The 25,073-nt window shown below is 46.9% G+C and overlaps 1 protein-coding gene across 2 annotated transcripts in view; it reads left to right on the forward strand.

Annotated features, from left to right (window-relative positions):
- anne (polyamine-transporting ATPase anne boleyn) overlaps positions 1-25,073 on the forward strand; it is a 150,069-nt gene that overhangs the window by 117,912 nt on the left and 7,084 nt on the right. The window contains exons 18-27 of one of the 2 annotated variants that reach the window (XM_050195521.2): positions 18-205; positions 1,634-1,729; positions 3,214-3,293; positions 5,336-5,378; positions 12,156-12,265; positions 15,255-15,424; positions 16,283-16,433; positions 18,655-18,812; positions 20,410-20,498; positions 23,791-23,877. In XM_050195521.2, coding sequence (XP_050051478.1) covers positions 18-205; positions 1,634-1,729; positions 3,214-3,293; positions 5,336-5,378; positions 12,156-12,265; positions 15,255-15,424; positions 16,283-16,433; positions 18,655-18,812; positions 20,410-20,498; positions 23,791-23,877 — 1,172 coding nt within the window. Of the gene's footprint in view, positions 1-17; positions 206-1,633; positions 1,730-3,213; positions 3,294-5,335; positions 5,379-12,155; positions 12,266-15,254; positions 15,425-16,282; positions 16,434-18,458; positions 18,587-18,654; positions 18,813-20,409; positions 20,499-23,790; positions 23,878-25,073 lie in introns of those variants that run through there. The other variant, XR_008609144.1, reaches the window with a different exon arrangement.

Consider the following 25,073-nt stretch of genomic DNA (forward strand, 5'->3'; position numbering starts at 1 on the left):
ACGCGCTTCTCTGCCAGGCGACAACATGCTGACGGCAGTGAGTGTGGCACGCGACTGCGATATGATCGAACGAGGCCAGGAGGTGCAGATCCTCTCGTCGAGCACGGACACATCGGACATGGTGCCTGTCCTCAGCTGGCAGTCCTCGGAGGCACCACCACCGCCTGCGAAGTCGCATCGCAAGGGCAGCGACCTCCTCCCCAATGTAAGCGGGAGCAACTCCTCTACACATTTGCACCTTGGGCTCTGATTTTACAGCGTTAAGACATCTTCTCTGGCTGAAATTGAGGCATGATGTCCTCAACGAAACAGACGGTCTGTGACCAGCTGGAAAAATACGTTTGGCAGACTCTACAGTAATTGACATCTACACAACGTTGAATCTTTGCTGCACGAGACACCAGCACACATTGAGCAGGTGGGGCACTAGCTGCCTATGACACACTTTGTTGTTTACCTATTGCCTAGTCTTTTCATACTTTGAGCGAGCGAGCAAACGAACGAATGAACGAACAAGCCTTTTTTTTTTTTGCTGAGCACTCCACTATCACTTATTTGTTGATGACCTGAAGCTTTTGCAACCAAAGCCTCAGCTAGCGACAAGCCTCAACTAGCGACATTTGTTCCCTTCTCTTCCTCCATGTAATACAATAACAGCCAAAAGGGTCAAAAGAGAATGTGCGCGGTAAGCTCGCGCTCAATGCACTTGGCTTGTTCTCCCCCGTCGGCTCCTTGCAGGCCTCAACTGCTTCCCATTTTTGACTGCAGATGGCAGTAGTTGCCTGCTTGTTGAGCCACAGAAGCAGAGAGATACACAAAAGCTGACTTGACTTGGAGACGAATGCTTCACATTAAAAAAATCTCATGCTGGGTCTAAATTCCATCCAGAGTCCACTGCATGCCTGCCAAGTTCTTGACCGCGAGGTTTGCCACATAAAATAACATAGCATGGTTAAGTTGCAGAGTCTCGGGCATCACGTACAAATCCAGTAGATTGTAAGTGAGCAACGCCGACATGGCCAGGTGAACTGAAGAAGCAGACATGGAATTTGCTTCTCATCTAGAAACAATAGTTGCCTTTCTTCAGTGGCAATAAGCATTACTTTCTACTAATTTGTTTTCCACTTCATCTAGCCTTTTATTTTACTATTTGTCTTATTCATTAAAAAATGAATGAATGCTTGGTGATTTCGAGAGAAACTTTTGAGTTGTTGGTTATCGGACAGGGAATGAATGCATTCACCTTGAAACCAGATACAAGTTTGCTTCCGAAGTGCAAATTCACACGTTGATATGTTCGATTTCATCACTGCCTCCATGTGCCTGTAGTGGGCACTAATAGTCTTGCTTGCTGCCTTCCTTGGATGTAGTAGTTGTCACTCGAGCTCCCGCTCCAGAATAGAGCCCCGATTCTCGGTTACCCTTAACAACCATGGTAAGCAAGTAGTCTACCTTCAAGCATTGATAAAGCTTAAATGTGCCCGCTGAACAGACCGATAACGACTTCAAGTGAATACTTTAGCTGATAAAATGGTTATTAAATTATGTTGCATGAGGATATCCTACAGATTTCGTTCTGCCGTGAGGCTTTCTGACATGTGCCGTCTTCTTTGTTACATGGGACACACCTCAGGGCGTGACTTCCATCTCTATGGGCCATCCACTTGTTGCTGTGACTGGCAAGACTTTCGCCGTGTTGCGTGAACATTATCCAGACGTCCTGCAACGGGTAACCAAGTTCTTCTTGCTATCTTCTTTGTTTGTTAATTTAGCTTGGTGTTTGTCCCACTGTCCCTGAAGACGCAGTTGCTCTAAAAGTACAATGCACCAGCCCATGATACTCTTATCTTAACGTAATGGGTGTATTACACGAAGGCACCAAATTATATGTACAACAGCTATGTCAGAACTCGTCTCAGTGAAGCTGCTGCATCCTTTTAAGCGTTGAATAAGATGCGCCTACAGAACAGATGAAACCTTAAACAAGCACTTGTTTGTCCATAAAAATTACAATGAAATCGAGAATTTGAGCGTTCATCCTTGTCATGAACGGCACCGCCATCTCCCACTCTCTCCCTCGCATCTAGCGCCATTCTGTGTATGTATATGGAGGAAACCGCAGCACCTGCACTGCTGCTATCTATAGACTATCCACATAACCGCTGCTCATTGGCGCATACTGCCTTCTGCTGAACCATCAGTTAAATGCAGTCAAATCCTGATATGTAACGAAGTTGTACTTGTAGTGAAAAACTTGGTTAAATCACAAAGTTAATTCATTCTCGAGGTTTTAGCATTTCAGATGTAAAAACAACTTCACAAATTCCCAGAGCATTCTTGGTGGATAGTATCTTGTCAGTGAGCACTTATAAACAAATCACAGAAAGGTTGGGCCACAGTAGCATGTATTCGAGTACCTGGGGGGCTATTCTGTATGAGTCCACCTAGTGGACTGTCCATTTCGGCCGCTGATGATTGGCTAGGGCCGCTTGTCTCCTCCTCTCTCGTACATCTGCATCCAATCAGAAGCGGCCGAAATGGACAGTCCACTAGGTGGACTCTTACGGAATACCCCCCCCCCCCCCAGCACATACGGTGCCGATGGCGCCGAGAGTAATGCATCGGCGTGGGTCACGGGATCGGAGATTTGAGCAGGCTGCGTCGAGCAGGGCTGCAAATCTTGGATGCCATGCTGCCATGCCTGCAGCCGTCATCAGATGGCAGCCACAAATTAAACAAAAGGGTAAAAATTATGGATATTCATTCCGAGCAAGAACAAAAATAATAATAATAAAGTCAGTTTAGTCAAAAAGCGGAGAATTGATACAGATAGAAAACAGACTATGCGAAGTAAGGTTCGTAGTTTTATCGGTGTCACATGTGCTCAGGCAAACATGAACACATCTCACTCGATGACCACGGACTCGCTGTCAGAGCGCAAAGTGAATGATTTGCACCCACTGTGTCTCCGAAACTTGACGTGATGCAACCACCAACTCTACACTCCACTACACATCTGGTACCGTCAGCACTAAAATGCCAGCATTCTCAAGGGGGGCCTGGGCCCCCAGGGACTCCCCCCCCCCCCCCCCAAACCCCTGGTTCCGCCAGGGCTTTCAGGATGATTATACAGTGAACCTCGTTAATGTTTCTTGCCTATACGTCCTTGTAATTCATAATGTTGCTGAAGGCTGCTCTATTGAAAATGTGCAGGTGGCTGTGTGTGGCGCCGTGTTTGCACGCATGGCTCCTGAACAAAAGCAGCAGCTGGTGGAACTCCTTCAAGAGATGGGGTAGGTGGCCTTGCTCATAAATTGAAAGTACATTTGAACATGTTTACTACCTGCTTCCATAAGCATGCTGCTAGCATTTAACGTACAGTCACCGACCAATAATTTGGACTCGACGGGCGACCGCCAGAATGCCCTAATAATCGGAAGACCAAAATGCAGGATTCGCCAGAAAATTGGTGACTTTATTCCACAAGTGACCAAAACAATAATTTGCCACATTCTCAGATTGTCACTTTCAGAGAATGCCTTTAAGTTCGCGTGATTAGCGCAATATGCTTTGGTCTCTGTGAGCAACAAAAACCTTGGCACAATGTCAAGCACGCTATATTTTTGTGTGACTGGTGCAAGACACACTGACATCTACGAGTGACGGCATTCTTGGCACAGGGCGGTAATGTTGCCGCACCTTGACACAAAATTGTGGTGCTAGTCACGCGAAATATAGCGAAAGTGAAAGTATCTTTGAAAGTGATTGTCCAAGAATACGGCCCATGTTTGTTAGCGTATTGCTACACCCACATACGCTTGCCTTTGGTGTAGATATTCCGTGGCCACGATTTTATTGCAATGCATTTTATGCCACATATTCCTTTTCCCACTTTTTGCACTTCGTCAATGGTCAGCACAGCACTCTGCCCACTTTATTAACAGGATCAGCCGGCCATGAATGGTGGATGATAAGAGTGTAACAAAACCTCCATGTCAAATCATGCAAATGCATCCTTTATCAGTGATACTAGAATTTCTAGTAACATTGCCTTTTACAAGTTATTGGCTTGTATTGTCCTGCGGTATGGGCATGGTCGGCGAATACTAGGTAAACTAGGCTTCGCTAGCTTGAGTTTTGAGGAGGAGCCAGCGACATGAATGACTATGTTTGAAAACGAAAATATAGCTAGGCGCAGTCACACGTGCCTCACGCCTTTTCATGTTCACATGGCATCTGGCGGCCAGAAAATGTATCATACGAATGCAATTTGGCAATATACTGAACATTGTAGCTGAAAGATAGTGTGTTTTTCTGGAACATATTAACCAGTTAAAAACAAAAGAGCTTAACTGTATTGGGTCATTCTTTTGTGTTCTCAATTGTGAATGTTGGTACCAGAAAATCATATGGAACTGGACCATAACAAAAAGGTTCTACTGCACGTAGACATGTTGTGTCCTGCTAGGTAAGAGTTGGTGACTATTGAGCTGATTAGACACATGTCGCAGCGGTAAATTAATATCTCGCACCGTGTGTAGGGCATTTTCCGCTCTTTGGGAAATTGTTAGTGTTCGAGCCAATGTGGAAGTTGTAACACATCAGGCAACTATTTATTGATGGATGACTACCATTTTGCCGGCATTCATTTCGAAATTAAGCCGATATCAAGTTGGGAAAACACAGGGAAGGCGGGAGATGGAAATTCGAGACGATGAGCAAAACTAGAACAAGGTGAAAGCAGGAGCCAACATTTCGACAAGTGGACTTGTCTTCTTCAAGGCGCCTTGAAGAAGACAAGTCCACTTGTCGAAACGTCGATATCAATGTTGAAACACTGGAACATTTCTGCTGACGGTAGGCAATTCTGTCCACTTGGTCAACATTGTTTATTTCCCCTGGTTTGAAATGGCATGCAGGAGCCAGTAATTTGAAAGATTATTTGGGCAAAAGTTTCGTTTTGAATGTTTAATGTTTCAGGCACCTAAACTGGTGCCTACGACAAAATAGGGGAGCAGTCTTGAGATTTTCCACATGGCACATTTTGATGCTTTGACTCAATTGCCAATGAAGAAGACATAGGCATGCAAATATTCATTCACCACACTGTACACCAAACTCCGCAGTCACTGAGGATTGCCGAGCTAAAGAAAACGTAATGCTATTGTCGCATACATTCTCATTTGCCAAGTCGTGTTCACTGTAGTCCTTTATCACCACTCTTTACCAACAGCTTGTTAAGTGCCTGATTTTCATGCCCAGCTTCTGACAGAGTGCATGGGATTATTCATCCAGAAACGTGTTTCATAAACATGTATATCTTTATGTATTTCAGATACTACGTTGGTATGTGTGGAGACGGTGCCAATGATTGTGGGGTAAGTGATTCACCTTGCTGAATTTCCTTCTGGGAGTTTGCATCTGAATTGTGTAGCATTTGTCCAGACTTCTTTGGACATAGCCTGTTACGAAACTTCTCATGGGTCCAACATTTCGTAATCCAAACACGGAAATTAACGAAAACCATGCAGGTTTACCGATTGTAGTGTCAACTATGGGCATCAAAACTGACTGTAACACAGTACATGTATTTGCCTAGCACTGCAGCAAGAAAAACAAAAGGAAAGGTCTGAAAAACTTTCAGTTTGCACATTTTTACCTGTTTCCGATTGGATTTCTCATTTTTAACACTTCTTCTCAGGCAATAGGTGATGGTGCATCGAAGTGAAGTTCCACTTCGTCGCTTGCTGGTGGCACATTTAAAGCCACCGCGGATTAATATTTGTAGTATGCTCGGAGTTTGAAGTGGCATTTTGGGCCAGGATTTTGTAGCAATGCCTTTTCCCGATGCTAATGTCTTTCGGCGCTTTTCGCGTTCGCGAGTGCTCCAGAGACGCACCGCCCCGGGTTTCTCTGTCCCTGGTGGAGATCTCTGTCCCTGGTGGAGCGCCCCTGGGTGGAGCCCGAGTGGCTACGTCCGAACGTAGCCACTCATGAGCGCGAAAAGTGCCGAAAGGCATTAGCATCCGGAAACGGCATTGCTACAAAACCACGGCCTTGGAACTGTTATGATTGAGGAACCCTGGTATTTGTCGTCACATTGTGGTTTAATGTTTAGGGCAACTGTTTTTGGAGAATTTGCTCTTTCAAGTCGTAAGACCACTTGGTTTACCACACTCAAGTGCTGATTGGGAATTCTGCATTTCTCTCTAAAGGCAGCTTCACATTCCTGAAGCATTTAAACATGTGTTCACATAAAATGTAGCTCTGACATAGATGCAGCTTTGTTGAGTCCTCAAAATGGGTGCTTTTTATGCTAATGCCTTCTATACCTTTGATTGATAGATTCATTTATTGGGTTTAACATTCTGGAGCAACACTGCGGCTATGGGAGATGTCATAGTGGAAGGCTCCGGATTAATTTGGACCACTTGAGGGCTCTTTAACATGCACCTAAATCTAAGTACATACACTAGCATATTTGCACTTTATCGCCATTGAAAGGTGGCTGCTGGGACCGGGGATTGCACCCACAACCTTGTGATTTTATACGTTGTTGTACCATTACTGTGCATATGCAATTTAATGTGTCCCCTCCTGCTACACCTTAACTAAGTCCTAATGTAAATTATTCAGATAATTTGTAAAGGGTATTTGAATAAGAGTACAATGCAGACCAAGACAATCGCTTAGAGATAATATCGCAAGAATGAGCACTGTTTGCGACTACTGTTGGAATCTCAGCGCTGACGCCCGTTATTGCAATCGCACCGCTGGCACGAGTTGTTGCAAATGGGTCGCAAGCCCCAAGGGTAGCGTTGGCCTGGCGGCCTGGGGCACAATTGGAAGCATCCGAAGGTCCCGGCAAAGCATGAGTCGACTGGTAACAGAACAACTTGTTTATTCTAGCATCGCAAAAGAGCGGCTGGTCAGGTCGACCGAAATGAGAGACGGGAGAGCACGTTACTCAACAGAAGAAATCGGAGCCTCTCTCGGCGTCCGGGAGCAGCTGCTCTTATACTCTCGGAGTCGAGGGGGAGAAGGAACGCCTCGTCACAGGCGCACGTGACGGGGCACGGACAGGCTGAGAGACACGTTGGGACGAGTGTAGTGACGCATCTGCCAAGCCGGCGCCGGTCAGACCTCCTCGCTTCAAATTGGGGAGCTCCTCTCCCCGGCTGCCGCGCTTTGACAAGCGTGGGCACCAACATGCACACACACACACACACGCACACTTGAAGACACGTGGCACTGAAACATGCCTGGACGCGCGTGGCGGGGAGGCGTATCGGCGGCGCTGAACGGGCCAAAATGTCCGCCGCTTTGAACGAAGCCCCGGCGTCCGTTGCATCCGCGCCGGCTATACCGCGCGTCGTAGGCGAAACGTAACAGACCGCCCCGCCGGGGGAAGGAGATCCCGATGGTCAGGGGACTGCATCCGCTGTCCGGAGGGATGTCGCTCAATGATGCTCATAACCGAAGTCGGGCGTCCGTCGGCGTTTCTTGAGCGCAGCGCACAGAGAAGGCCTCGTTCTCTCGTTAAGGTTCACACAGGACACTGCAAAGTGACTTCGGGAGAGTTGACATTTTTGTTCTCGTTCCCGGCAAGCGTTAGAACTACGCCGAAACTCAACCGCTCAGTCAGCAAGCACGAAACAACCCTCACCAAGTCCTGCCAGTATCTTTCCTCTTTTATACCACTGCCTAGTTCCTTACAGTAGTCTAGCAGCACTCAGAACGCGTCCACAAATTGGAAAATTGCACTAGAAAGCACGTCATCACTTTGAAACACTAAACAAAAGCAATATGTTAAAAATCCTGCCTCAGGAAGAAAAACATCAGTAACAAACAACTCTGAGGCTGATTCCTACGTTAGGGGCTTCGACTTAAGCCATCGGCGTTACCGTTGAGACTCCCCTTTTTGTAACGCACCTCAAAGGAATGTTGTTGCAAAGCGAGGCTCCAGCGCAGGAGGCGGCCATTTGTGGAAGAGATGGTCTGCAGCCATTGGAGAGGGCAGTGATCCGTCTCGAAGCATGCGAAGCGGAGATCGCAGCGAGTGACCGTACACTAGCTCAGCTGGCGAAAACCCCGTAGCCGCATGCGGCGCGGTCTTTAATGCCAACGTCACCCCAGGCAGACACAGCTCCCAGTCAGTTTGTTGTTCAAACCACAATGCTCTCAACACGCGCTTCATGACGGAGTGGAGCTTCTCAACGGAATTCGACTGTGGGTGGTACACTGAGCTGTCTAACAGCTTTACCCCACACCTTTCGAGAAAGGCTGTCGTCAAAGGGCTAGCAAACACTGTGTCCTGATCTGACTGGATTTCCGCAGGAAAACCAACTCGCGCAAATATGGACAGTAGTGCATTGACTATCTCAACTGAGCTGAGTTCTTTAAGCGGCACTGCTTCAGGGAACTTTGTCGCTGGGCAGACCACAGTCAAAATGTGTCTGTACCCCGTGGTTGTTACCGGCAGAGGTCCCACTGTATCAATAACGAGCCGTCTAAAAGGCTCCGTAATGATAGGTACCAACTTCAACGGTGCCTTCGATTTGTCCCCTGGTTTGCTTACCCGCTGACAGGTGTCACATGTCCTCACCAAGTGGTCTGCGTCCCGAAAACACCCTGGCCAATAGTACTCTTGCAAGAGACGGTCCTTAGTTTTCTTAACTCCTAGGTGTCCGGACCACGAACCCCCATGCGACAAGTGCAACAGATCCTGACGGTAGCACTGAGGCACGATCAGCTGATCGAACTTCACTCCCCTGCGGTCTAGATACTTCCGGTACAGGACCCCACCTCTTTCCACAAAACGAGCATTTTTCTTGGCGATACCTTCCCTGATAATGCAGCGTACGTTTTCTAGGCTGCCATCCTTTTTTTGCTCGGCTATCAAAGCCGACCGGCTGACTTTTAGCAACCTATTGAGTCCATCTGACGTAGGCGCGATGAGCAAATCTGCAGATAGCTCTTCTAACATTCCCGTGTCAGGCATTTCCTCTCCGGTATCTGGTGCCTTCAACGCTACAGGCTCAATTTTATTCAGTTCGGACGTGCTCTGAATATCAGCTTGCTGCGCCTCTGACCCTTTCTCATTGTTCGACAACGTCGGCCCCGCAACTACCGCCTTTGCAGCGAGCTCCCGAACCTTCGATCTGGTTAAGGCCTGAACGCTAGCCTCACCAAACAAAAGCCCCTTCTCGCGCAGGAGGTGATCGGACCTGTTCGAAAATAGGTACGGGTACTGGGGGGGCAGTATAGATGACACTGCCGCTTCCGTCTCAAGCGCTCCGAAAGGTCCTTCAATAAGCACTTTTGCTACGGGCAGACACACGCTATGAGCTTCCACTGCTTGCTTGATCCATGCGCACTCGCCCGTGAACATATCGGGTTCTACGTAAGAGGGGTGAACTACATCCATCGTAGCTGCGGAATCACGAAGCACTCGGCACTCTTTCCCGTTCACGAGGAGGTCTCGCATGTAAGGCTCGAGAAGCTTCATGTTCTCGTCAGTGCTGCATAATGACAAAAACACGACTTTTGTTTTTGTTTCTGGACACTGCGCCGAAAAGTGACCCGGCCTCTGACACGTATAACACACGCGCACTTGCCTCGTCTCGAACCGCTTTCTGCGTTCGGCTTCGGCTGCCGCAGTCTCCTTACGTTCGGTCGGACTGCTTTCACTCGCATCCGCACTACGTGTGTCCCCCTTTGCTCTCATGGGTGTGAACTTCGGCCTCTCAAACTTCGAGCCAAATTCACCCTTTTGACCGTCCTTAGCTCCGCGAGCCCGACGCGTCACAAACTCCTCGGCTAGCTCGGCGGCTTTAGCCACCGTACTAACGTCTGGCCTATCCAAGACCCAGTACCGCACGTTCTCAGGTAACCGACTATAAAACTGTTCCAGCCCGAAACACTGCAGAACTTTCTCGTGGTCACCAAATGCTTTCTCTTCTTTGAGCCACTCCTGCATGTTTGACATAAGCCTGTAGGCAAACTCTGTATATGACTCACTTTTACCTTTCTCATTTTCCCGAAACTTCCGACGGAACGCCTCCGCTGACAGCCTGTACTTTTTTAGCAGACTCGACTTCACTTTGTCGAAATCCTCTGCCTCCTCTCTATTCAAGCGAGCGACTACGTCGGCCGCCTCGCCGGGTAACAAAGTGAGCAAGCGCTGTGGCCACGTTTCCCGAGAGAACCCCTGCTTCTCGCACGTTCGCTCAAAGTTAACCAGGAACAAACCAATGTCCTCTCCAAGCTTGAACGGCCGCATCAGGTCAGTCATTTTGAACAATACTCGTTCTCCTGCACCGTGTGCCTGACTTCCATTACGAGCGCGTTCCATCTCTACCTCGAGACGCTTCATTTCCAAAGCGTGGTCACGCTCTTCTTTTTCTTTCTCTTTTTGTTCTTTTCGTTCGCGCTCCTGTCTTTTTGCCGTCTCCCTCTCCTCAATGGTCTCAAGGCATTCCGACAGCTCATCATCCTCAGCTTCTAACTCAAGAATAGCCCTTAGCAGTTCTGGTTTTCTGAGTTTGTCTGAGACATCCAGACCTAACTCTCTTGCAAGCTCCAGCAATTTCGGTTTGCGCAACGACTTCAAATCCATGGCTGCTCTGAATGCTGCTTTCTCTACTGCCTACTATTGTCTTGCCGCAAACTAACCCGGCAGCAACGACAACCACAATTACCAGCTCTGTTTCTGACACTAACAAAAGCCTGGCAAAACTCAGAAGAAGAAAGTCCCGCACTCACCAAACCTCGCAGCCAAGAATTCAGCGCAGTCGTTCCGCTGCAGGCAACCAGTCATCACACAGGGCTCGTTGCACTGCTCCCGGATGGTCGTTGTGCTGCTCAGCATCCAGTCAACCGCATATCTTCGCTGCTGGCCTCCGTTGTCACGATCTCGCCGCTGGCAGACAGTTGTTGGAATCTCAGCGCTGACGCCCGTTATTGCAATCGCACCGCTGGCACGAGTTGTTGCAAATGGGTCGCAAGCCCCAAGGGTAGCGTTGGCCTGGCGGCCTGGGGCACAACTGGAAGCATCCGAAGGTCCCGGCAAAGCATGAGTCGACTGGTAACAGAACAACTTGTTTATTCTAGCATCGCAAAAGAGCGGCCGGTCAGGTCGACCGAAATGAGAGACGGGAGAGCACGTTACTCAACAGAAGAAATCGGAGCCTCTCTCGGCGTCCGGGAGCAGCTGCTCTTATACTCTCGGAGTCGAGGGGGAGAAGGAACGCCTCGTCACAGGCGCACGTGACGGTGCATGGACAGGCTGAGAGACACGTTGGGACGAGTGTAGTGACGCATCCGCCAAGCCGGCGCCGGTCAGACCTCCTCGCTTCAAATTGGGGAGCTCCTCTCCCCGGCTGCCGCGCTTTGACAAGCGTGGGCACCAACATGCACACACACGCACACGCACACTTGAAGACACGTGGCAGTGAAACATGCCTGGACGCGCGTGGCGGGGAGGCGTATCGGCGGCGCTGAACGGGCCAAAATGTCCGCCGCTTTGAACGAAGCCCCGGTGTCCGTTGCATCCGCGCCGGCTATACTGCGCGTCGTAGGCGAAACGTAACACTACCTAGTTTATTTATTGCCGAGAATTATAAGCCGAGAATTATGTGCACACGTTAGCACATGCACACAGGATTGCGAATGCAAGCAGCGCAGTCCTTGACTTCCTTCTGCATTGTCTGTAGAGCTTGGGTACTGTCCTATTTATATAGTAGTTTCATTTCACACTATCAAACCTCTGATTATCACGTCTGTGTACCAGGCCAATGTAGTTTGTTTTTTATTCTTCTGAGAATAAATACATACTCATGAGCTCCATCATTATTGCCAGTATTATTAGCATTATGGCCATTGTAAAGCCACTCAGTTCTTTAATAACTTGCGAGCATAATATGCTCGCTCATTATTAATACTGGTTGAGGAAAAGCGCGTGCAAGCCAAAGCATCATCTACTTGACTATTTCATTAGTACTTTGTATTTCTACTGACAGTAAACAAAAAAGGGAAACGTTCAAGTAAATTGGATAACGTATTTCTTTACCCTAGAAAGCGCATGAAGAGCATGTCCGTCAGTAAACATTCCTGGTCCCCCCACCTCATTTCTTGACCATTGGATTTTTTTTAAGGCCCTGAAGGCAGCACATGCTGGCATCTCTCTCTCGGACACGGAGGCATCTGTGGCATCTCCTTTCACATCAAAGGTGGCCAACATCTCCTGCGTGCCCACGCTCATCAAGTGAGTGTCTCAAACCAGGAAACAGCTTCACAACGTCGGAGCAAAATGCCGCTTGCAAAAAAAAAAAAAAAAGTTTTCGCAACATCTCCAATTTCACACAACAAATGCAGACTCCCCTGAAGTTATCTGTTTGGTTTAACACCACCCACCCGAGGAAAAGTAACTTGCACCCATCATCGGTTGGCGTTGCGGGCAACTTTCGTGCCGACAGAAGTGTCGCACCCGTTGTTATAAGCTTTAACAACCATCAAGCGTCAGACATGGCCACGTAAGAGTTTTGAATTAGCGCACGTCAAATGGGCGTCTGTTTTGTGTGCGTGTGTGTGAACCAAAAAATTGCTAGGTCTGACGCAATACCAGTTACACTGAAGGCAATAGTACTCGTTTGGTTGCAGATTAAAAGTAGGTTTTCTCGTAGCAAAAAAAAAAAAATGTTGATTGCTTGGTTGTACAACTTTCACAGGCAGTTTTCTGCGCAATTTATTGTTGTTCATGTGCCAGGTATTTGGCACCAGAAGACACCAGCAAGGCAACATCCTCTGATTGACCACCAAGCATCTGGGTTTGGCCAAGTCTAATGCTCAAAGGGCAAACAGAAAACTTTCTTGTTGGCCTGTTGTTCACTAGTGGTGTTAACAGATGGCATCACACTTGCACTTCTTTTTCATACACTCAATTGGAAATTTTAGTTAATAGAGTGTTTTAACGTAGCATTACCTGTTACCAATAGCGACTGCCATGACTGCACACGCATGGAGTTTGCCAGGCTCTGGTAAGTTTGTTGAGAAAGTCCCGCTATGTACTGTGCTTGCATGAGGACATGGCAGCGCCTAGGCTGCCCGCTTTGACCCTAATTTGCCCATGGTATTTACTCTCCATCACTACAGCAAGAAATAAAATTTGGTAAATCATGCCGGGGCACCCTGATATGTCATTTGATCCAATTGTCATCGCCCCAGGGCAACCCCGGTGCACACCGGTGCAATTTGCCGAATTCGTGATTGGTCCCATCTCATGCTGGGAGGGTAAAGGATAAATACTGTTTTGTCGCTATTATTCAGAGCAGTTTTTTATTTGATGCTGCTAGGCCTAGAGGGACAGCATCAACGCAGAAAAGTGTTGATTTTCATCTAACAGATGGCGCCAGAGCATTTAGCATCGATCATCAGTGCACAGTCATGCAGCGCCGTCTGTTAGGTGGAAATCGACACACTTTCCCACTTCAATGCTGTCGCTCTAGGCCTAGCAGCGCCAAGCAAACAACCGATTTGAATAATAGCGACAAAACAGTGTTTGTACTTCGTCTTTTGCATGAGATGACACTTAGTGATGACTGAGTTTACCATTTATTTCTTGCTGTCATATTGTACAGCAAACAACACTGGCAAATTAGGACCAAAGCAGGTAGCTTGGGTGCTGCCATGTTGTTCCATACAGTGTACTATACAGTGGGACTGTCCTAGTAAACTTACCGAATCCTGTTAGATCTCACGCATGCACAGTCATGGCAGCTGGTATTGATAACAATAAGACAATAACACTGTATTAAAACATTCTAATTACTAGTCTATACTTTTACACTGCGTATCAGATGCAGACTTTTTTTTTTGGCATCAGCAGGGCACAGGTATTGCGAGTTTTGGCCAGTGGCTGCATGGGTAAAAATTTCGTGCTGAGACTCTATTCAGTTGTATCGCACCTCACAGTTAGTCCAAGGGCAAACAAGGTGCCAGCTACTAAGCTTGTTGTGGAAGTGTCTATGGTGAAAGTACCGTAAAAACCGGACTATAGGTTGGACCGGAATATAGGTCGATCTCCCAACTAACGAATTCTAAAAATGAAAAAAATATTTTTCAATGGCAAAAGTACCGAAAGACACCCTTACCTTGAAACAAATATGACTCAGCCGGTTGCACAATGGTGACAGCATTTATTTAATGCTGTCACCAAATGCTGCTCGCATGTGCACCTGGCCAAGTTCTTTAACAGTACCGCGCGCCCACCGACGCGCGTGTTTGTCAGCACCTTATTAACGGCGCTGAGTGGCGAAACAAACGAGATACGCGCATGTGTACACGTGCGCTTACTTTCGCTATTTCGCCGCTCCGTGCCATGATGGTAGGGTGTTGACAAACACGGGGGTCGATGGTCGCACGATACTGTTAAAAAGTGGCCGGGCGTACAGTACACAGAAGGACACGACGTGCACAAGCGCTGCTCTGAATCAGAGCAACGTCTTTGAAAAGAGTCGTCCAAACTAGAGTCGGATGACGATTGCTTCTCGCTGCCCAGTCCAGAGGCGCGCGCGATCTGTACCGCTTTCAAATGGATGCATTCGGCAGTCACAGGCAGCAATCTTACACGCAGCTCCCGGACGAACTTCGCAACCTTGTCTACCAGTTCTGCAATCCGCTGCGGTCCGCCCACGAAATGACGTTTTCTTTTGGTTGCTGCAAGTTGTAATACGCTGCTTCTGCCTCCGCCAGTTCTGAATGCTCCTTTCGGATACTCCAAATTAATGCTGTGCTGCCAGGCTGCCGTGGGCTTCCGCGTACTCAATCGTCTTTTTCTTGAAGACGACGATGAATTGCCGTCGGCTTCCGCTCATTTTGAAACAAAATGTGAGAAAGCAGCCTTTAACAAATATAACTTTGTGATGTAAACGCAAAATTGCGGTGCCACAGTGTCGCCACGCCGTGCTGCTGCTGATGGTGATGGCGGCTGTTTACTTCATCCGCCCATTGTTGCAAGACTTCCGCAGTTTTTCCGCCAATGTCCGGTATATAAGACGAGGGTCGACTTTTCGCAATGTTTTTTTGAAAAGAAGTTCGACCTATATTCCGGCTGCTACGGTATTTTAGTGTTGGATGCTACTTTATTATAACAAATCTTCAACTCTGCTAACAGCGTAAATTTAAACGTGAACAGGAAATGACTGACCAGAATGCCCTATCTGAATAATCCATGCGGTCCTTTCGTCTGTTTGCAGGGAAGGCCGTGCAGCACTGGTGACTTCCTTTGGCATCCTCAAGTACATGGCATGCTACAGCATGACGCAGTTCACCTCGGTGCTCATACTGTACTCACTCTACTCCAACCTCACTGACCTCGAGTTCCTGTACATCGACCTCTTCCTCATCACCCTCTTTGCCGCCCTGTGTGAGTACGATGAAGCTGAGCTTCCGTTCTGGACAGGATAGACTCTGCCATGCCTGCACAATGCAGTCCAAACTGTAGGGCGCGTAATTTAATTGGGAAATTAAATTCATGCATCCATGACACATTTTCTGTTATGGCACAGATCTACTCCTGCTTTGATTGGGTAAGCGCAGACGTGAGAAATGTTTGGGCAACAAACAAGTTCATAGGTGAAATCACAGGACAAGCATGCTCTGGCTTGAAGAATCTGGTCGTCATTGCCTGCATGCTAAGCAAGTGTAGCTTTTTCAAGTGTTGACATAAACAAGCTTGATGTTTTTTTTAAGCAGAGGAGTATGGTAATGCATAGAAAGAAGAAGACAGCACTTCTCAGTTTTTTATCTGTTCAGCACAGTGTACGCAACAATAATCTTTGCCTGATAGCTACTGAAAACGTGGTCATGTGTATGGTATATCAGTCTTGCCCTCTAACAAAAGTTATCACCCAATTTATAGCCGTAAGGTTCGTTGAAATTTGTTTTTTGCCAGCACTGTCGGCAGTCTCAGCACTGCATCTTCGTGGTCATCCTCAGCAGCTTATCTAACTTGTCAGTGGCATGTACAAGGACACTCGGCAGGGATTAGAAGGGTGGGAAGGTAGGTCAGTATTCTCCCAGTGCCTGATGTAAATTACCAAATCAGTTGTTTTTCAGTCATTTCTGTTCTCTTATGGCATGTCAAGTGTTAGGCTTTACAATGACCCCAGATTTGCAACGTGCCAAGAAATTGTTTAGTCAGTACTTTCTAAAGTGCTCCTCGTTCAGGTCTTTACTGTACCCTGTATGCAGCAGAGACATAAGAGAAAACACACTTTTGCAGTTGGCCGTACAGAACCAAGCCCCAAGCTGGATAAGCGGCCACCCCCGTCAAGCCTGATGGGAGTCACACCACTGACGTCCATTCTTAGTCAGATTACACTAGTCATTCTTGCACAAGTTCTTGGCATCATGGTTCTTTGGAAGCAATCCTGGTAAGTGCCTTTTTTTCAGTTGTTATCGTGATACCTATAAATCACTATGCACATTTGTGCAGGAGTCTTCATGTGACAGGTTTCCCCGGGTACAAATCAATGTTGGTCAAATTTTATTATCAGTCACAACAGCCACTCTTGGTGAGATTTAGCAGCAAGTTTTTGTTGCGGTGTAATCTGTAATGTACTTTAGGAAAGGAATAGACCAAAAACTCGTCACATAAAACTGCGAGTGAAATGGCTTGCATCGTGCCACGACACCATAATGCTATGGTATTGTGCTGCTCAACTCAAGGTCTTAGGTTTGATTCCCAGCCACAGTGGCTCAATTCCAATGGGGCGAAATTCAGAAATGCTTGTGCTGAAACATTTCATTATGGCATCTCTTGTAACTCGCTTTGCTGTTTTAGGACGTAAACCCTCGTAATTAAATTCTCAAAGATGGCAAGCTCAGGTCGCATAATTTCATTACTGGCACACGTACTCTTGCTCATCAATCGCTGTTTCGCGTGCACACGGACAGACTAGTGACAGACTCGCAATAACAAGGTGCAGGTAGTTGGATACTACGTGCCACATTGCCACGTGCCTTGATTAAACCCCCTGCGATGTCCATTATGCGATATTGTGGTGCCATCTAGGGAGCACTTGAAAAAAAAAGTCGCAGTTTTGCCAGAAGGGCGAAGCATCGATTGCGATGCAAATTAGCAGACAGCCATACGAAGTAAGGATACCACTTTTATCCGCCTGCTAACTAAATTAAGCTTGGCGTCAGCGCACACAGCAAACATGAACACATCACGCTCTATAAATGCGAAAACTCTCTGTCAAAACGCTGGCATGAGCAAGCGCTACAGCAGCAGAGAGCGAAGTGATATTGTTTCAACGCAAGCTGAGTGCCGAGAACACACAGCACGCACAAAGCTACAAGCAGTCGGCGCAGCTAGACCCTGCCCCCGATGCACATCACTCAGAAGATGCGGCCACGTGACCACGCGCTGCCGCCGCATATACGCAGTTGCAGCTGGAGTAGTGCCACTTCCCCTCCTCCCCGGCAATGCCTCGCAACGTTGAGCGCCTCGCACACGACGGAGAATGGCACACTTCCTCCTCGATCTCTTCCTTTTCGTATGGGCAAGATGGAGCCGCAATTGTCAGCTCCCCTCGCACGCTTTCGCTTGCACATGCAGCGTAGGGCTCGCGGTGACTGTGTTGGCGCTCTTGGACTTTATGCGGAACATCACGGTGACGCCAACTGTAGAAATTCGCCTGGAGTGTCCGTATAATTGTGATTGCAATAAAATGGCGACTGTTGCCTCCAAGACTATAATGCAGAATTTTGAATGTGTAGCCGTTGTGAACGTTTGTGGCTTTCTTCTTTTTTAGCCTCTTTAGACATATGACATGTCAGGCTTCAGACAAGATGGCACAAAGCAGTGCAATGGCTTATTATAATTTGCAGTTGCAAGTAAAAACACTCGAGCACATTGTAGAAAAAAAAAATAAAGGAAGACTGATGATGTCTGGACGCGTCATACTGTGCTTTGATTTAAAGAAAGAAAAAGAAACTATGGCAACAGCACCTTGTGTGTCGAGTCATCTACACTGCTTATGTATGTCGCATATCGCTTAGCAGAAATATAGCAGTTGCACTGCTAAGCACCAGGTCGTGGATTTTATTCCAGTCACGCGGCCGCATTTTGATGGGAGCAAAATGCAAAACCACTTGTGTACCTTAAGCGCACATAACACATAAGAACCCCAGGTGGTCAAAATTAACCCGGAGTCCCCCCACATACAGAGTGCCTCATAATGGTATCGTGTTTTTTGCATGGAATACCTCAGAAATATTGTGTTAGCAGGCAATGGACAGCCATGCAGGGAAGCAGCATGGTTCTGGAGAAACTGGAGAAATTTGTGTGTCTGGAGAAACTCTTAAAGCTTTTCTGCTTTTTTTTTGCATTGCTTTTAAATCAGCATTGCTACTTTTGTTTCTTTCTCTGTACGGGACCATCTCCTGTGCAGAACAGCACATTTCCAATGGCAAGATTAGACGGAAAGTGGCAGATGTCCAATAGCACCCTCCTTAAAGACTGAATGCTGTTTTATATCTGACTGATCTTCAGCAATTAACAAGGGAGTGATCATTGCAGGTGATGGCCATTATTACATGCATCCGAGTGCCCCATCGTGAGCCCTTTCTTCTTTTCTTTCGTGACAGGTACCACCCACATGTACAGGTAGCTGGGTCCGATGATCAAGAAGAGCTGGCATGTCACGACAACTATGCCATTTTTGCGGTGTCCGTCTTCCAGTACATCACCCTGGCCATGGTATTCTCTCGAGGCCATCCGTACCGCAAGACAATCCTGTCCAACTGTGAGTGCTGGATTTTGTACTTTATGCACAAAGCAAGGCAGTGCTTTATCAAAGAGGAACACAGGCATTGACATTTTGCTCGCATTTTGAAGTTTGAGGATTATTTCCAGTTCTGACAGTAGTACATGGAAAAGCATAATTCTCATGGCACTGCAGCTAAAAAATTGTGAAATGTTGTGTGCCTGTCAGCTCCTATTGCCATAAGCAACACTAGAACAACATGCAAATGGTGTGAAAATAATGTGTTGTAATTTTCTGTATAACAAAGATTACAGCCAGAAAATTTTCGTATTTGGTAACAAAAGAAAAACGCACAAAAAAGAAAAATAAGAAGGAAAGCGAAAATTGTGCAATACGGGAAATTGCACATTACGGAGATGCGTTCGAAGGAAAAGTGAAGCAACGAAAGGCATCTACCTAGAAAGTGCAGTTTTATCCCTTCTCTAAAAATGGAAAGATGTGAACCACGATTCTATGACATCAAATATAGTACTATTCATTAGAATACTGACTGTGTCATCAATTGGTTTCGATTCACAGTGCCTCCTGTGCGCAGTCTTTCTTTTAGCTGTGTGCTATTTCTACATGGGATTGCAGCTTTTATTATATTAGTTTCTTTGACATCACCCATCAGGTTTCTTTCATGCACATGCTGTTGCTGGTTGCAATTTGACAGACACCTGGTGCTACGTGACAGACACCTGTCTTCGTGAAAGAACAAAATCATTGTTTACCTGACAGTGGAATGAGGCTAGACAAGGGGAACCCACTTGGGTCCCCACAGTCGATAGGAACGTTTGTGTGTCTGTGCTTCTTAGACAGTAGGTAATGATAAAGTGTATGTTTAACTTTGCTATTGCGATAACAAATATATTCATACTCCAGGCAAATCTTCGCCGTCGCCGTGATGTTCCATATTAAATCCAAATGCAATAAAAATGAGTGACCCGCATGCTGTGGGTGCGAGGGAAAGCGTACGAGGGTGAGTCCACGAGGATGGTGGCTTGATGCACGTCATTTTCCTGCTAGCCCAGTGCTCGAGGTCACGGGATCAAGCATATGCTAGGCCAGACTTTTGTTGCACATGGCTGTCCGCATGGCTGGGCACATGGGCCATGCCTTGGAGGTACTAATCTGCAGTGAGTGAAAAGGTTAAGTGCGAGGTGAGATCGCTAGTTGTATTACGTATGCCTAGTGTTGTAGGTTGCGCAATCTAAGCTTCGGAAATGCAGTGAAGCGAACGGTAGCACGAAGTGTTCGCTCCATGCTGCCGGTGCTCAGCAACATTTTGATTGGTTGTGACAGTGAGTGCTTTCAATTGTTGAGTGAAATCTCTTAGTGTTTGTCTGTGTTGGGGTGACACCATGCTTGTTTATTCAATTAGTAAGCAAAGGCCTGCTGCAATTTATGCAGCCAATAAAACTGAACCTCGCTCATCCAGTTGTCTAATTCTTTGCTATTGCTATCAGTGCTTCGCCTTTTGGTGAAACTGCAACTTTTATTTTCTTGCGTAAGCTAACATTTGGATATTCATACTCCTTAGAAAAAGGTATGCTGGAATGAAGTATGCATTGAAGGTGTTTTCTATCTTCCGCAGATTTGTTCATATCAGCGTTGGTGGTGATGATGGCTTTCAGCATGTACCTGGTGCTCTACCCCGCAGAATTTCTCATCACTGGCTTCGAAGTAAGTGCAGTGTCTGTCCTTGCACAGGGGGCGTTTGCTCCTCACCTCTGCTTGCTGGTCCTGGCAGCTGCGTTCCAATGGAGGCAGAATGCAATAACACTTGCACACGGTGCTTTGTGTTCTTATTAAAAGAACCATCTTCATGTTTAATCTGGAATCGTCCACTACGTCATTTACCATATCCACTTATGCTGCTTCGGGGTGTTTAACTCAATCAGTCAATCAAACATGCTGGGTTGATGGGCAACATTTGCTGTCTCAGTGCTTTCCACTTGCTGTTGTGTTCACCTTCTAATGTTTTTGACTTCCTTCCGGTCGCATACTAAAAGGGAGTTTCAGAAATGAGACACGAGCAGTTTGCATGCTTTAAAGTGAGCTTAACGCACCATAAAAATAGCATCAGTGGTACCATGCATGCGGAAAGCAAACTATTTTGCATGCAGGGTTGAACAGTTTCCACTAAGTTTGGGTCAAATATGGGTCATGAACGATCCCTCTGGCTTGGTGAAAAAACAGTCTATGGATATCATACGCTGCTGTGGACATCTCAGCCGAATTCTGCAGTCGTATTCAGTGCGGAGAGCTCGCAAGCAGAGCACAAAGTCACCTGTTTCTCAAACACTCTTTTCAACAGAAACCTTTTCCTCACTCTTTCCTGGGCTGCCATATTTTGTCATATGGCAGAGTTCTGTACGCTGTTGCTATTGGCCAATAGCTGACATCAGTCAAGAAGGGTGTGTGGATAGTGCGCTTCTTCTTACTATTACTGTATATATATATATATATCTATTGACACAGTTTAATAAACAGGCCAAAGTAAGTGAAAATCTGAGTTTTCAATTTTGATAATAATTACATACTTCCGGAAGTACGACTATCGTACCATGGCCAGCTGTCATCTGCTAACGCTCTGCCACGCCTGCCCTCATAAGAATGAAACATTGGCCGCACTGCCTATCATTGTCGTAGCCGTCGAGTCTCGCTAACTTGTATTAGTTGAAAATTTAGGAAGCTTATGGTCAGACCAGATGTACACTTGCGAGCTTGTGCTCACTCCTGGCCACTCCTGGCTAAGTTCACCGAGCAAAGGCGCAAAATGCTCAATTTGCATGTGGCTGCCATTCATCGGTCAAGCTGGCGCAGGACAAAGCTCGTCCACACCACATAGCACAGCCACACTGGAGCACAGCAGCGCAAGCGTGCACTCCAGCCTTGTCATGCTCATACTTAGCCAGTACAGTTGCACGTAGCCACGTCTGCAGTGTAGCACAGATAGCATGGCCGCCGTGGGGTGCTGTAATGAGCCCGCTCGCTGAGCTTGCTGCAACTTGCCGAGGACAGCAGCCTGCTATGCCACTCCCCTTGTCCCCTTCCAGCCTTCCTTGCTTGCGCTGAGCGACCATAAATATTTATGTTCTGCTGAGCAAGAGGCCTCGGGCTTTTGTCCTCGAAGGAGCCACTTTGGCTGCTGGCAGAGGGACGTCACACGCATGGTGCACCCACGTTGCACGCGTTCCACCTGCAGCGCACAAAGATCCAGCAGCAACGAGCACGACTCGGGGATTCCTGCGAAATGCGGAGTGCGTAAAACTAGCTTTAGAAGTGCACGTCAGATCGAGAAGAAGAGTGAGCGAAAAGAAGCGAGGCCAAAGTTGCTGAAGGAGAGGCGGTCATAACCAAAAAGAAGGCGAGCCCTTGGCTCTGGTATGGGAGAAGGCAGGACAGGAAGGGTCGCTTGCAGGCACGGGTCAGGGCAACTGGAGAGAGCCTTCATGTGGAGAGGGTAGCTCTCGTCCCTGTACCACTACTTCACGACATTTTGCCTGCTTTTAACTCGGCTAACGACTGAGTAATCTTTAAAAATTCTTGCAGCAGAACGCTCCCGGGACGGCCCCTTACAGCTCCTGGTTTATAACCGAAATTTCTCAACAGGGTCCTGGTGAAAGGGGCCCTTTGGCCCCCTTTTTTTTAGTTTCTTTACATGGGGTGCAATCACAAAAAAAAAAAAAGATATATCAAGCCCCTAGGATCCCTTTATTCTTCACGCTCATTGCATTGTGAAGGCCTTGAATTTGGTAGTGTTCGTGCCGTGAGGTAGAGTACGAGGGTTTATCAGCCAGTTGCCTGCTCTTAGGCTGACGTTCTTTGTGACACCCATGGGTTAAAAGGCGTTTTACATCTACTACCTTGGCAATGAGTGGCACTGGCTCACACTCACGTACACATATGCACAAACCCGAGAAAGTGGCCGAGAAAATGGCACAGCGGTAGCTTAATATGGCAAATTACCGCAGAAGTAATGCAGAAGATGTGGGTAGATGTAGACAATATTTTAAGCATATATTTATAGAAAATCTTGAACATGTATTGCAAAAGTGATTCATAACCACACTATACAAGAAAATGTTTACTCTTGCAAAAGAGTGAGGATAAAGAGTGGCGGTGGTTTTGAAAAATTGAATCAAATGACAGGCAGGCAGCCTTTGTCAACTTACAGCTCCCAGCTGTACGTTTATGAATAATATTTGGCTCAAACGCTTGTGACAGCATTGTCCAGTAAATAAGCAAGTTTATTTATGATCAACAAATGTTGCGAGGCCTCTTTCGAAGGACACTAAAGAGGATCACTAAGTCAGTTTAGACTGGCAAAGCATTCTTTCAAGACAGTTTTCAGGCATTAATTTCGCAGTAAGAAGGTCACACACGAAAAAAAAAACAAATGTGAAAATTCCACTTCCTGAATTTTGCGTCATGTCATGGATTCATGGATATGAAAGTCAATGTCATGGATGAAAGTCAATGTCATGGATTTGAAAGTATTTTCTCCTATTTGGGCCATTGCGGTGCAGTAAAACTTCTTCGAACTCTCAAAGTTTAGTTCCTTCAGAATATGACACGATCCATCTTTACTGATGAGAAATTGACCAGGCCAAGCAGACTCTACCAAAATCCATGATGTCTTTGCGAGCTGGTGCAGGAACTTCAAGAAACCATCGCCGCCCACCTCTCGTTCTTGCATCTTTTCTAGCTGACTGAGTCCCCTCTCGCGGTAGTGCCATTTTAGGTATTGTAGGAGCATAATCTATGAATACAGCTGAACCTCTTGCTCCTTAGTGTTTCTATGAAATAAAGCATGCTGGCCCTTGCACCACGTCCCTAATGCAATCGAAAGTGCACAATGTCAACGTGGCGTTCCCTTTTACAGTAGGTCACACTGTACCGTTGGAATGTTACTTATCACATCTACATTGCTAAGTATGTTTCCTTGTTCCTTCTCTCCCAAATTCCACAGTTTGACATGACGGACGTAGACATGAGGTTCCGAATTCTCTGCGTCGCCATTGCTGTGGGCCACTTCGTCATCGCTTACGTTCTGGAGGTAAGCTATCGCTGGTTATGCAAGGTGACGTGGCCACAGGTGTGCTGAAGTTTGATGGTATTGTGGTAGCAGTTTACTGTACGAACACCCGAGTCTCGTTTTGTCACCGTTGGCGCTGCCGGGGTGTTCCGGGTGCGACGGTCCATGCAGCCCACCCAGCAGAGTCCATTCTGCCCGCTCTCTGTGTGTTGGAGGTCACGTGATTCCTTTAGGTGCCAGAGCGAGCATGCGAGGGCAAGCCATGTGGCCTGCTGGCTCGCTGCTTTCCCGCATGCCCAGTGTTAGAGGTCACACGATCTGCTGAGCTCCGGAGGCACGGCACAGTCAAAATTTTGAAGGGAGTGGCAGCACAGAACGTTCACTTTGGGACAAGCACTACTCGTCACGCCAACATCGTGACCATGAGGGCTTGCAGTGGACTCTCGGTCTGGGTGTGTGATGCCACGCATATTTAATTAAGAAATGGGTGTTTACTGCGATTTATACTGCCCATAAAACGACGTGACGAGCCTTACTTTGTGTAGTAGTCTAATAATTTCCCTACTGCTGTCGATGCTTCACCCTTCAGATGAAACAGCGGCGTCTTTGAGTTACGAGGGTTTAGTTTCTTCACGCTGTCGGATTCTTTTCAGAAGCTCATATCCAAGCCAGATTTCAATTATCTCCAGGTATCGGCCTGCCCAATGCCTCTTGTTATACTTCGCTCAACTTTGGATATCTAACATGCAACTTAGGCCAATTATCATGAGGCGGTGGCTTTCACTAAAGCGATATTTTGTGTTTCCGGTACTTTCTAAAAGTCCTTACTGTCAGTATTGAAACATAGAATGGCGGCACCATCAAATTGAGAAGAAGTTGACTTGTGCACAGTTCCATGTGTTCGGGAAGGCATAGATTGAGCTTGGATACCGGAACGATTCTATTCCATTTTTTTTTCTTTTCTGCGCATTACGAGTGGTTCAAGTGGTGCACCACCTACATTGTCATGATCAGTGAATAATTAAAAAAAAAATAGAATTTAACAAAGGGAATCCTTGCATTATGCCAGCTGGCATTTCTAATGATAGCATGTAATTTTAGTTTGAACAATGACCACTAATACACCGGGTAGCGTAAGCGAGCAACATTCAAAATAAGATCTTGAAAAGGAGTCTTTTTTTCAATCCGTGGACAGTGCAACTACCGTAATTAACTTG

The sequence above is a fragment of the Dermacentor andersoni genome, chromosome 3 (assembly GCF_023375885.2).
Source record: "Dermacentor andersoni chromosome 3, qqDerAnde1_hic_scaffold, whole genome shotgun sequence".
NCBI classification, from domain to species: domain Eukaryota; kingdom Metazoa; phylum Arthropoda; class Arachnida; order Ixodida; family Ixodidae; genus Dermacentor; species Dermacentor andersoni.